This window comes from Caenorhabditis elegans, chromosome IV (genome assembly GCF_000002985.6).
Source record: "Caenorhabditis elegans chromosome IV".
Lineage (NCBI taxonomy): Eukaryota > Metazoa > Nematoda > Chromadorea > Rhabditida > Rhabditidae > Caenorhabditis > Caenorhabditis elegans.
The window spans coordinates 9,916,152-9,929,857 of NC_003282.8; the positions used below are offsets into that span (position 1 = coordinate 9,916,152).

General features: G+C 36.1%; 2 protein-coding genes and 3 non-coding genes across 23 annotated transcripts; 1 reads left to right on the forward strand and 4 right to left on the reverse strand.

The window, feature by feature from the left end:
* Positions 1-121: 121 nt before the first annotated feature.
* On the reverse strand, positions 122-261 carry F25H8.17. The gene has a single exon (NR_056471.1). It is a non-coding gene; the product is annotated as an Unclassified non-coding RNA F25H8.17 (non-coding RNA).
* A 111-nt stretch (positions 262-372) lies between these two features.
* Positions 373-5,816, forward strand: bed-3 (Zinc finger BED domain-containing protein 3). The gene is made up of 8 exons (NM_069384.6): positions 373-719; positions 1,207-1,352; positions 1,712-1,806; positions 2,993-3,513; positions 3,563-3,762; positions 4,533-4,680; positions 4,728-4,829; positions 5,123-5,816. Exons 1-8 carry the CDS (start codon positions 396-398, stop codon positions 5,384-5,386), a joined length of 1,800 nt encoding a protein of 599 aa, NP_501785.1. The 5' UTR covers positions 373-395; the 3' UTR covers positions 5,387-5,816.
* Positions 2,709-2,801, reverse strand: F25H8.12. The gene has a single exon (NR_056472.1). It is a non-coding gene; the product is annotated as an Unclassified non-coding RNA F25H8.12 (non-coding RNA).
* Positions 3,810-3,932, reverse strand: F25H8.8. The gene has a single exon (NR_056473.1). It is a non-coding gene; the product is annotated as an Unclassified non-coding RNA F25H8.8 (non-coding RNA).
* Positions 5,787-12,079, reverse strand: dur-1 (Dauer Up-Regulated; the record flags this gene model as incomplete). Of its 19 annotated transcripts, NM_001268507.3 has the most annotated exons (25): positions 5,900-5,946; positions 6,000-6,119; positions 6,166-6,252; positions 6,310-6,375; positions 6,425-6,544; positions 6,785-6,871; positions 6,921-6,986; positions 7,097-7,162; positions 7,215-7,247; positions 7,295-7,381; positions 7,427-7,492; positions 7,537-7,602; positions 7,835-7,888; positions 8,096-8,182; positions 8,319-8,384; positions 8,435-8,500; positions 8,554-8,607; positions 8,981-9,001; positions 9,413-9,523; positions 9,572-9,637; positions 9,793-9,846; positions 10,134-10,913; positions 11,159-11,227; positions 11,424-11,481; positions 12,003-12,071. In NM_001268507.3, 25 exons carry the CDS (start codon positions 12,069-12,071, stop codon positions 5,900-5,902), a joined length of 2,466 nt encoding a protein of 821 aa, NP_001255436.1. The 19 variants fall into 19 exon arrangements, with proteins under 19 accessions (NP_001023145.1, NP_001360167.1, NP_001370882.1 ...); NM_069386.8 differs by lacking the exon at positions 11,159-11,227; NM_069385.6 differs by lacking the exons at positions 9,793-9,846; positions 11,159-11,227 and having other exon boundaries at positions 5,789-5,946; positions 12,003-12,072.
* Between the last annotated feature and the right edge of the window lie 1,627 nt (positions 12,080-13,706).

A 13,706-nucleotide genomic window follows, 5' to 3' on the forward strand; every position in this document is an offset into this window, starting at 1 on the left:
CTTGATTGTCATTTCCGACCTAAATATAAAAACCGGCCCTAGATCTTCAAGACTTAATCATCATTTTCGAAAACTCTTCATTGCACGGGTCATTAAAATTAGGCGAGAATCGAGTCAGAAAATCTAAAAGTGCACCCACGACCACCCATTTCAAAAAAATAAGATCTTTATCGACTTCTTTGTTTGCAAAAATCGGCGCGTGCCGAGACTCATCTACACCTTCCTCTTGAGTGTCATTTTGTCTCGCCTAAACGATTTTTTCGAACGTCAGCTAATCTTTGGCGGGAGATTCCGAACATATATTCCTTCTTCTAATTCTTTTTTTAGTTGTTCTGCTTTTGCACACTTTTCTATCCTAACTGTTTCATATCCTTTCAGGTATCCCATTACCTGGAATGCAGACCCAAAGTCCATTTGGTCCGTTACTCGGGATTTCATCATCCTTGCTCCCATCTCCAGTTACAGTAGCAGCAGCCGCTGCAGCCGCCAACGGACATCAAGGACCAGTATCGTTGACAACATTTCCGTCGGCGTTTGCCGCTTTCGCTTCCCAAATCAGAAATAATCAGCTGCAATCATTGCTCCAGTCTCAGATTCAAGCATTGAATGGTGGTATGGGATCACCTGGAAATGGTCCAGGAACTCCATTATCACGGAATAATTATGCTCATCATCATCAGCAACATCAAAATCAACAGCATGTTGGAAAGATTCGTGGAGTGAGTTGAAAGGGTCTGAAGGGTGTTTAAATAGAGGAATGTTGTTATTAAGGCGAAATTGTTTCCCGCGTCAATGATTTTTTGAGTTCGGAGCTCGTTTTATTCGTAAACAAATATGATTTTCGTGAGCCTACCGTAAGATTTTTTCATGCTCAAATGTTTTGAAAGCGAGTCTCTAAAAGAAATAATGGCTCTACGCGCGCACCGCTGATAAGACAAGCTCCGAACTGAAAAGCTGTTTTCCTGACATGAGATTCCCCTGCTCCATGAACCCTCTGGATTCGTTGGGATTCATAATTTTTTTCTTGATTCTCGAATGTTCTTTATTCTTTCCTGATAGTCGTTCATTCTTTTTTCAAACTAGATCTGCGATTTAAAACTAGTCATGATTCGTTCTGAAAATATCTAGTTTTTGGTTAGAAAAAGCTTTACACATTTTCTGTAGCCTGCATGGTTCCAAAACTTTTCTTAAATGCTATAATTTCAGACAACCGAATATCCGCTGCGAAAACGTGTTGGTGGATCAACAGTGAAAACAGCAAAAGTTTGGAGATATTTCGATGAGCTTCCAACTATTGAACAAGCTGCCGAGTGTCGAATTTGCCGGAAAAAAATAAAAGCAACTAATTCAAGGTATGCAATTCTTTTCAACTCAGCTACCGTACGCCCACCGGTTCTTCAAAATACGTTTGTTTTTGACTTTCGAAGTCTTGAACACCTCACTTTTCAATAACAGTAATTTAAAATTCTGAGCCATATTTTCTTCGTGGGATCCCAAAATTAAGACTTCTTTTGTGCGATTCATTGAAAATCAGTCGAGCGTCTCCACGTTCTGCGCATTTTTCCTGAGGCTTTTGTTTTTTCTGTATAGGCCTAGATTTTCTTGTTAAAAACAAATAACGAACATGTAAATTAGAGGAATAACTTTGAAAATCTGCGATACTAAAACTTGAGGGAAATATAAATTTTGCAACAATTGTTTATACTTTCAGCACTACTGGAATGATTCGCCACTTGAGAAGTTGTCATGTTCAAGAGTATCAGCTTGTCCAAGAAGCTCGACAGAACAGTATGATCGTCAAAATGGGTTAGTTACAAAGTTTAAATATTGAAACATTTGAAAGTTCAATTCATAATCTTATTTCTATATCCAAGATTTCTGAGATCAAAAGCGGTTACGTAATAATTTGTATTCATGTACATATATCTGCTTGGCTAGATGCCAGTCCTGAACAGAACCTCCCACAGTCACCACGGCAGACAAAAAAAGGGAGAGATGAAGGGGGAGGGAAACCGGTTGGTCCAGTTATTCTCATCTTAAAGGACGTGGTGGTCAGCAACTGAGAAAAGAGAAATGCATAACAACACGGTAGGAAGAAAAATCTCTTTTACGCGCTATGTTTTCGAAGAAGCTGGTTGCGCAATAGCTAGCCGGAGCGCTTTGTAGACGATTGCGCGATGATGAAGGAAACACCGATTTGAGAAATGACGCCACTGGATTGAAAGAAAAAAGTAAAACTGCCAGAGTGAATAGGTGTTCATACTAATTGTGAATTATGTCTAATGGAACTGGCGGAATTTAATTCAACCAGAGCTCGGTAAAATAACTACCAGAGGCTCAGTTTCCGTTCTTTGATTGAACAATGCACGATGAAGCTTCAACTAAAATCTTTCCCCTGTTACACATATCGTGAGCGCACCCATAAGCGGAAGCCCAGTTAATTGAAAATTCTATTTCTGTCACCAATTTATCACTCCAAATTTTTCTCAAATCAAAGTTATTCATTTCAGAAGTTTACATTCTGAGAAAACTGTAAGCTACCTTTTTTTAGATCAAACAATTTTAACTTTTAAGGAGCAAACTATGTTCAACTTTGATCTACCTACTTCAAATCTTTAAAAAATACGCGATCATCTTGAAATTGAGGAGAAGGATCAGAACCATCCACATTTGAAAACAAGTTTTCTCATTTCGAGTCGAACCTTATTTTTCGAACGGTTCGCCATCTGGTGCCAGACTTCAAACACTCGAACACCTTTCCTTATCCATCTAAAGAATCTTCTTATTCTTTCAACCTTTCTCGCTTCTTATCTGAATCTTAATTACCGATATTTAATTTACTGAAGGCTTTTCAAGGATGCGCCCAGGTGTTGAACCATCTGGAATAGTACTTAAATTTTATTCATTTGAAATTTAAATGTCTCAGCTGAAGTGAAAAGTAATACAATATTCGCAAACTACTTATCCAATACCAAGAATATTTAATTTTCAGAAGAAAAAGCCCGTGCAAAGCTTCTCCGAGAAATGAACGAAAAAGTTATAACGAATGGAATTGAAAACACTCCGATTGTGAAGAAAGAGTCCCAGACAGAATCTCAAAAATCTCCATCTGCATCCTCATCAGCTTCTGATACTGCATCATCTGCTTCATCTTCCCATTTCTCTACAAATCCTTTGATAGGTCTTCCAGCTCCAGTTGCCATCAAGCCACCTGCTCCACCAACTCCTTCAAACTCAATTCTCAATCTAAGCCAAAGTCAAAATCAGTGCCAAAATCAGAATCCAATGTTCCAATCACAAAATATCAAGAATGAACCAACAGACGTTGAGGAGGAGGATCTTGAACAAAAGCGTTCAAGAGATATTCTACATCGTCCGTCTGATTTGGGCACGAAAATGTTTTTTTCTTCACCTAGAACGTTTAATCTGACATCTGCATTCTCCAGCATCACCCCATTAGAAGATCATAAGTTCCAGAAGAAAATTGAAGATGATCATAAAATTCATATGCAGGTAAAATTTGCGTTAAATAATTTCAAATATAAGCTTGAAAATGTTACAGATTGCTCTGATGCTTTTACTTGATCAGCAGCCCTGTCAAATTATTGATCGGCCAGGCATTCGATCGCTGTTTAAATTTGTGCTTCCCGAATACCACATGCCCAGTGGTGATGTCTTCCAAGCCACAATAGTTCCTCAATTACTGAATCAAATGAAACAACAAATCGAAGCCCTTGTTCATAATAGCAGCTCATTAAGCAGGTCAGTCTCTAACAAAAACTCAAATTCAACCGGGGGACCGTTTATGCCTCGATGTTGACCTATATCTCCCTAATTTTATCCTATAAAAATGTGATAAATTGCACAAACTGGCGCCCCACCGAGATGTAGGTTCCTGAGACAATTGATGGGTTTTTGGGACGAGTGAGGCGAGAATTTGAACAACAAGACACATTTACATGCCGACGGGCAAATTTTGAAACAAAGAGAATTGGTAACGGGTGGAAGAATAAAGAGGGAAAAGTGAACTGAATTAAAATGGGAATTTGTATAAAACTACCAATGGTAGGGATTATGACAGCTAGGAGATTCTAGGACATTTTTAAATTTAAAATTTGATTTTACATTATTTTGGCAATTTGTGGTATAACGATCATAAAGGTTAATATTAAACGTTTTTAACAGATTGGATCTAATCTTCTCGGTAGTTTGGTTCAGACCTCCACCGCACTTTGTGTGCTAGATCTGAAGAATGTGAGAAAGGTGACAGAGTGCGGTAGAAATCTGAAACAAAATGCTTGCTATATCTTTCAAAATTACTCAAAAGCTCCTTTTTTTTACATTTCTAACTCTCTAGTAAATTTTCAATTTGTTTCGAGGTCTTGATGCGTTCTCCGTTGTCCCCATCTCGGTATTCTGCAGCCCCCATGAAAATTTATTGCCTTTGTTCGATTCACAAGACTGAATGGGAATTTGAGCCACCGCACATTTACCGGAACTCTCAACAAGATGTACATGTCAATATGTTTCAGCATTCCTGATCAAGTGATGACTTCATCATCTGCCACGTCATCATATGAAGATGTTTCAGTAAACGAATCTCAGATGGCTGGACCAAATGTGGGTGATGAGGAGGAAGAAATTATGGAAGAAGAAGTTGAGGAAGATGAGAATGTTGAGGTAAATAACGGAAAAAGTTCTGAAATTAAAATGAATCTGTTTTTAAGATCGAAGACGATACATCGTCAGCATCATCGTCAATTGACACGGATACTTGTGATGCAATGGCTTCATTCATTCATTTTATTGGAAATGACGCATTTCCCCATGTAAGACTAACAAAACCTGTGTAGACATCATTTAACCAAAAATATATGTTATTGAATCGTTTTTCATCTGAATATCCTAGTAGTAGTCGTGTGAATTTAGTTTTTATTCTGTAATGTTGGTTTTATTTCATACTTCATAACTGTTCAAAATATGTCCGAAAGATCTACCAGAACTCAAAAATTTCAGACTAAAACTGTATTTCCGTTGTTCAATAGAAAACAACAAATCTTTATAATAACCTAACAAAATAGTAGTAAGTTTATCTAACCCAAAACCATACTTACCATTCCAGGATGAGCTCATTTCTCTTCTGTCCGTGGTCACAAATCTCTTCACCTACTTCTCAACTCGTCCACATGTTCAAACACATCTTCAGATGACTATCATCCAGCCGACATCTCAGCCATTAGTTCAACAAGTCCAATTTGTTACCTCAAACCTGTCAATAATATCTGACTATATCCGACAGACTCCTGATATGCAGCTTCTCCCACTTGCAGTAAATCAGGAGGCAATGCTTGAAAAGCTTGTAGATCACATTGATCAACTTGTTTGAATATTTCAAGATACTCTGTAGCTGTTTAAATTCTCCTTTTTTGTGTTTAAAATCCCCTTCATCCAAACCCCAGTGAAAAAAACGATTATTTTTCTGTGTACTTTGGTATCCTGAACCCCTTGATTTGTTCACAATTATGTGAAGCTTTACTACCATCAGTCGATGTTCCATTTTTCAAAATGTTCTTTCAATGCCTCCCACTTATCCCTTTCCGATGATGGTCTCTGTGCTTTATTTAGATCTACCGTTATTAATATTTATTATTTTTCGGTTTTTTAATGTCTTCTGTAAGTTATTGTCATCCTTTTCACCTCTTTTTCATGAATATCAAGTAGAATCTTTCAGTTTTCTGTCTTTGTATACTTTGCCATTATGTTTTTTCTGCAGATAAAAATCAGAATATCTAAATAAAAATTTATTTTTGTACAAATATATATATTAGATGCAAAAATTCAGAATGAAAAATAGAAATACAGTGAAATTTGAAAATATACATATTATAATTGAAATTTGTTATTCGGAAGCCTTCACTTTTGAACCAGCAGTTTTCAGTGCTTCACCTGAAATTATTTGGTTCCAATATTTTAAGAGTTGCAAAAGTATAAAATCATACCAGTTTCATCTCTTGCTGAGCTGAAAGTATCGCTAACAAATCCTCCAACTGCTTTGGCACCATCTACAACAGCACCACCTGCTGCTGCTGCTCCATCAACAACGGCTCCACCGGCAGCCTCTGAAAAACATTTTTCTTACATATGATTCACTGAAAAAACACTCACTTGCTCCTCCAGCAACAGCTCCAGCTCCATAGGCAACGTTTTCTCCCACAAATTTTGCTCCGTCAGCGATTCCCGATCCAACTGCCTCTGAAAATACGTATTTTTAGTATCAAGACCTTGAACTTCTTTCAAATAAATATTTACTTGCTCCACCAACGACAGCTCCTCCAGCAGCAGCAACTCCATCAACTACGGCTCCACCAGCAGCTTCTAAAAATATACCTGTTTTTTAAAGCGCTATTTCATAGAATATAATTACTGGCTCCACCAGCTACAGCTCCAGCGCCTTCCGCAATTTTTTGCCCTACGAATGCAATTCCACTTTCAGTTTTTTCGGCAGCGGCTTTCCCGCCTTCAACTACTGTATCTCCAGCAGCTTCTAAAATTTTTTTATACATAAAAAGAGATGCTTGAAATCACATCAAACAACTCTATCGATTCAATGACACACTATCTGGTTAAATTAATTTACGATTTCATAGATTTTATAAAACTTTTGATTTTTATCTTTCAAGGTTTCTTCGTGCAAGTTAACAAATATACAAATACAATAAAATGTTAAAAAGAAGCATGCAAACATATTAGAATTGAACAATCCACACACATCTCGAAAACTAACTTGCTCCATCTGCAACCTTTCCGGCTCCGTGAGCTACATTTTCACCAACAAATCTCATTCCTTCCACGGTCTTGTTACCGGCTGTGGCTAAAAAACTTAATGTGCAAACTTAAAATTAAATGAAAATTTTACTGACTTGCTCCTTCGACAGCTGCATCTTTAGCGGCAACAGCTCCATCGGCAATTGATTGTCCAGCGGATTCTTTAACAAAAAAAATAACCAAATGAATTTAATTTAATTTAATTAAAAATTAATAACTCAAAATTAATAACTCAAAAAACGCTCGTTGAAGAATGTTGTAAAAAACTTACTTGCTCCGTCAGCTACCTTTCCTGCTCCATGTGCAACATTTTCTCCGACCCAGCGAGCTCCAGACTCTGAAGAATATAGATTATTTTGATTACAGTATGTAGTGTTGATAGTACTCACTTGCTCCTTCAACAGTCTGTTCTCCAGCGGATTCTGAAAACGAATTAATGGTCTCCAGGAAAATCATTTTGAAAACTTACTAGCTCCCTCAACAACAACTCCTGCTCCATGAGCAACATTTTCACCAATCATTCTCATTCCATCAGAGGCTGTTTGACCGACGGTTTCTGAAAAATTAGATATGCTTTTTTTACTCCAATGAAATATCTTACTTGCTCCATCAACAATAGCTTCTCCAGCAGTGTTTGCCGAATCTACTGCATAATTTCCAGCAGCTTCTGAAAATCTTTTACGTGTATTTCAAAGGCAATTAATAACTCACTGGCTCCATCTGCAACCTTTCCTGCTCCATGAGCAACGTTCTCACCGACCATACGCATTCCTTCGTCTGAAATTGAAAATAAAAACTTTAATTTGAAAAAAGAAAACAAAATTTAATGAATTTTACTAATAATCAACGCTTTTTAAACCCGGAATCATTCGATCAAAGTTTATTGTTTTGATCATCCTTATCAGTTGGAAACTGGATTATCACAAAAATGACTCACGATGTGGAAATAACAATACTATACATTATGATAAAAAATTGTTGTTTCAAAAACAATTTAAAAATCACTCACGAGCTCCATGGACAGCATCTTTTGCTCCTTCGGCAGCAGAATCTTTGACATATTCTGAGAAAAATGTTAATTTTTAGATTAGTAATATCAAGGTTAGTATTACAATATAGAGACAGAACCAAGTCTGGTTAGAACAGGGGTTTAGATTACTTTTAAATTTTAAATTTTAACATATTTTTAATTCTATCAATGAAATTTCAAGAAAATCGCTTAATATTTGAAACGTATCTGGTAGAGCTACTAATGTTCTTTGCAACTTACTAGCTCCATCAGCGACCTTTCCGGCTCCGTGAGCAACATTCTCTCCGACCCAACGACCTCCATCTTTTACAGCGTCATAGCCAGCTTCTGAAATAGTTTATTATGAGCTTGAAACAAAGATTTTCAGTCTTGATAAAACTTAGAATTCAGGTTAGAAATGTGTTGGGACAATAATTTAACTAAAAACGTATTCCCGATTGTGATAAGAGCTTCTAAAACTAACCAGCTCCTTCAGAAAGTGCATCTCCAGTGGATTTTCCAGCTTCATGCATCGATTGAGCCATATTACCTAGAAATTAAAATCAAAAGTAACTGAAAAGTGCAAAAGGTCTCAATTACTTGCTCCCTCGGCAGCGGCATCATACATCTTTTCAGCTCTGTTCTTAGTGCCTTCAGCAACATCTTCTGAAATTTAAAAAGCGGGTAACTCAACTGACTGAAAGTTATGTATAACTCACCTGCTTTGTCAACGGCCGAATCAATTGCTTTTCCAGTTTTTTGTCCAACAGTATCTGAGAAAAATTGAGTTTGAAATAAGAATTAAACTGAATTAGAAACCTTGATCCGATTTGATCTATTTCACCCTTTAAAAGCTATTTCGATCTAGCTACAGTGTAATAACTAAATAAATAAAGTAAAAAAACAATAAACTTCATTCAATGCATACAGAAAAATTTGTACTGATACCTACAAAATATGAGAAAATGTCATGCGAACTCCCTGATCTTCTTTTACTAGAAAAATAGTGAAATCATAATCATGCAGTGATGAAAAACAATTAAAAAACAAAAAATGGAGGAAAAGTGGGTATAAATAGTGAGTAAGGGAAAAGAAGAGAGTGGAGAATATGAAAAAGAAAAAATAAAGAAAATTCAAACAACTAACTGGATCCTTCCTCTGCAGCTTCTGAAACGACGATTAACTTTTGAAAATTTAGAATGAAAATTTTGGATTAACATACATATAAGAGTAGAGAAACAGAGTTTTTGGATTAATTTTCTTAAAGTAGTAAACCACAATTACCTAACTGCTAGACTAATTTTCTTAATCAGTATTGAAGAAAAATATTTACTATAATAATTGTAAGCAAATACGGTTGGCACAAAATTACCGATTTTCATTTATAAAATTTTCGTGCCTATAATGCAGAAGTCTTGAAATTTCGAAACGAGATACTAGAGAATTAGTTCTCACGAAATGAGAGAATCTACTGGAACTTCTCTAATATTAAAAATGTATAAAAAGCTACTACTCGACAATGTAGACTTATATATTAAGTTACAAGGAACGAATGTAACTTAAATTTTAAAAACTAACCAGCAACTTCATGTCCAGCTTCATCAATTCTTTCTCTCATATCAGCAACTCCATCTCTTCCTTGTTCATATCCATCATGTGCAGCATTGCTCAATGTGTTGCCAGCTTCTCCTATCAATAAATTATTATCAAGAAATTATCACAATTTCCAAAACATACTAGCTCTGTCTCCAGTCCAATGAGCTCCTTGTTCCGCAGTTTCGGAAACTTTGTTGGATGCTTCACCTAGGGAAATTTTAATTGAAAAACATGAATCAATAAACAAAAAACAATAAACAATAAACAAAAATTGAACGAGAATTGAATAAAAACGACGCAGAAAATGGACATGATAACGATAACGAGCACTTTTGTAACAGAAAACTAGCGCATTTACTCACTGAATTTCTTCTTTGCTGCCTCGAATTGCTCTTTTATCGCCGATGATACAGTTGCTTCAAATTAAAATTTGATTCCTTTTTGTTCAATATTTTATAATCTAATTTCTAATAGGGGCACTCAAAATGGATATTTGTTTGAACAATAAACATTCAATTCTAAACTATCAAACCTTACTCATTATGTATTCCTACCAAACAAATGAATATGTATGTATTTACCTAAATAATAATTACATTCTAATCAACTACACAATCTTGAAACACCACAGCTGAACCGTTTGACAAACGTCACACAATGAAACTGATAGACACTGCCGCCACGTGGCACACAAATCTCTCACCAATCACATCTCCTGATTGTTTCTTTGTCTCATACAAATAGTGGTCAACTTTTCCAGCAGCGTCAACTGAAACGATATTCACTTTTCCGACGCATGGATCCTCTTGCTGTGGTTGTGGATTGCACGGAGCTGGTCCATTTCCATGGCATTCCACAACAGGGGCACGGAACTCATTGGTTCTTGGGTACTGGGGCTGAGGGGATCTTTGACGGCAACCACCACCGTTTCTTTCGGGATATGGTTGTTGGTGTTGGGGTGGGGCCATTGTGTTTGGTGAGTAATATGGTCCTGGAAGGCATCCTCCCGTTTGACGTGGAGGTTCAGGTTGACGCTGGTAGCATGGAGGTTGGGGTTGTTGTTGTGGTTGAGGTTGTGGCTGACTGTAAGTACATCCACCGCGTTGGGGTTGGGGTTGTGGGTATTGCTGTTGCTGTGGTTGTGGTGGTTGTGGCTGATTCTCGTAGCCTCTTGGCGATGGAAGACAACCTCCGGTTCTTTGTGGATATGGTTGTGGCTGTGGCTGAGGTGGTTGAGGTCTTTGGCATGGTGGTGGTTGTGGTTGCTGATATTGTTGACATGGAGGCGGGGGACCCGGTGGGGGAAGGCAATTATTTCTTGGTGGTGGTGGTCCTGGAGTTGGTTGTGGACGACGATTACGACAACGTTCACGACGACGAGCGTCGGCTTCAGCTCGAGCACGCTCTTCGGCACTCTGCTGGCGTTTGAGTCTATCGTTTTGAGTTTCTAGTCTAGCTGCTACTCGAAGGGTATGTTTCTCTGCTGTAAACTAGCTGGCTATTTAGGTAAAGAGGTTATATATGTTAGCTGTAGGGTGTTGAAAAGTTCAATGAGATTATACCTCGTTCGGAAAACATTTTTCTACCGATTTTCCGATAATACTCGATTTTGAACTCAATTTTACCCCCATTGAACTCTTCATATTAATATCACTATGAATGTCCAAATCCACGCGTATTACAATTAAAGTTCAAAATCTGTCAGTTTCAATAACCATCATATCAAACCTAGTTGGGTCACAACAAATTCTCCAGTTGCTGTGTAGACATATGTTTTGACTGGTTGTAGAATGTGAACTGAATATTAGAATTAATTATGTTAGTAAAAACACACACAAATATTAGATTAGCCGAGTTTTTGTTGGAATACTTTTCCAGTTGGTAAACCCGTGAAACCGAATGATACAGTATGCAATATTGTAGTATAACAGTAAAAATTGACGTGGGTGAAATAGATATCATTCTATGAAACAGTAAATAAAAAAAAACTAACCGACTGCCTCGGCTCCAGAGTGAGCTGCTTCTTCAGCATTTCGCCTGACTCGGAGATCCTGAAAATTTTTATTTATCTTTTTAAAATATCATATACTATTGTCGATATTTTCTTATACATATATTCAAACAAGTTTGTTGCAGCCCAATGAAAGAAACAAAAGCTGTCTAAATTAGAATGTGAATAAAACTTTTTAATGTTTTGAAACAATTATCTAAAGTTTGATTGGGTTTTAGATCTACATTTAAATTATGACTACTGTAGTAAGTGGGGTAGAGCAAGGTTTAAAACTACAATGTATAGTTGAACCATCTGTATAGATAGAAAAACAAAATAGCTCAAATGAGAAACAGAGGATTGCTAAAAATGAGAAATAAAGATAGGCATACATCTATATAGACAGGAAAATTAATAATAAGTTATGAGGTAGGTACGTAGGCATAATACATGCCTGCTTGCTATGAAGTAATTGAATTTGTAAGTTTTCGATAGTAAAATATGTTTTCAGGAAATATATTTTGAGAAGGTGTAATTTATTTAAACTTTAGTATCCGTATTATTGAAAATTCAATTTCTTACCTGTTCTGATACTGGTGCACTGAAGCAGAGTGCGGCGCACAACGAAACGAGAATAAAAAGAGTTCGCATTCTATAAAAATTTTAATAAGAATTTTAATAAGTTTTTAATACTTTTATATACAAAGAAATTGTTAAATAGAAGACAAGAAATCACAAAAAATTTAAAAGAAAATTCATTTCGATTTGGAAAACGAAGAATTTCTAGAATGATCACCTAAAGTTGAAATTAGGTGCGGTATATAAAGGAGAAGATCGAGCTTTGATGTTTCATTTTTTAAAGTAAGACATCAAATAGCGATTGTATTACAGACTCTGTAAGAACTGAGATTGTTGTTGTCATGCTCACAAACACCCATCACATTTTCCTCATCAAATCATTTGGAGTAAAGAAGAAGAAAAATGAAAAAGAAGGATGAAAAAGAAACAACTGGCAATCAGGTATTTCATCTCTTTCATAGTGGTCTTTTTCTCTTTCTTCTTTGAGTGATACGAGTGTTGTATTGATGCTCCAATTGCCAGAAATTAGAAGATTGATGATCCAATCAAACACTTTTGTTTTTGCTCCATTCATGATTTTGCGACAATCACAAATCGTTCAATCTTTTTTTTTCTCAATGAACACGTGATTCTAGAAGGGGTCTTTGAATATTTGGAACATTAAATAAACTTCTAGGTAAACAAGAATCAAATTTCATAAATTGTTTTTGATAAAACTGAAAAGATCACATTGTGGGGGCTTCCTTGATTTGTGAAGCTCAATGATCGTGATGTAAATCTGAATAGGTATTGACAAACAAAACACAGTTTGATCATTGATACGAATGCAATTTGATATCATTATTGTTTTTCTTTTTCTATGAAATCTCTTGATTATTTTCAGTTAGTTTTTCGAAAACATACGTCTTCATATCAGTCAAAGCTATTCTCTGCATTTATTTACATTTTGATCTTTAAAAACTATAAATTGAATATTTAGAATTCTGATAAACTTGGTGATAGTTTTGTAGTCAAAGTGTCACTTTCTCCTTTGACTTTTGGAAACCGTCACATTTTGAATGTTAAAAAGTATGACGTCAAGTTTGTTTTTCATTGGTATTTCCGAATGTACAAAAGTCAACTGAGAAGGTGAGACGCTGAAAACTAGTAAATCTTATAGCTGAAATGAAAATTGTTTTGATGAAGCTTCAGAAGTAAATTTTAACTATCGAGTTTTACTGTAAGTCTAACAATTTAGATCAACTTTTTTAGAAGTTGCTAAAATTATAAATGAAAATGAAAAAGAGAACCGAAAAAAGTTGAGTGTGTGTAACAGAAATGAGCGGTCACTACACCTACTGCTCCTGGTACCAAATGGCTCCGAGACGTGGAGCTGGGAGCCCCACACAGGCACTGCCATGAGCACCGGATACTCAAGGAATGGCGCCCAATTGAGATGAGAAGAAAAAGGATAAAGATGCAAAGTGCAAGTTTTTAGGCAAAAGAGATGATATGGATTAAATGGAAAATTAGAAACGATTTCTGCAGTCGGTGAGTCTATTACACACTACAACGAAGAAATCCGTGACATTCAAAAAAAATTGTGTAATTTTTTCTGCTGATTGATTAAGAAATATCAAGATGAAAGGAGCATGAGTCATTGCGGACAAGGGCAATTTTCAAAATTTTGTTAATTCAAATATACATTTATCTCAAAAAAAGTATATA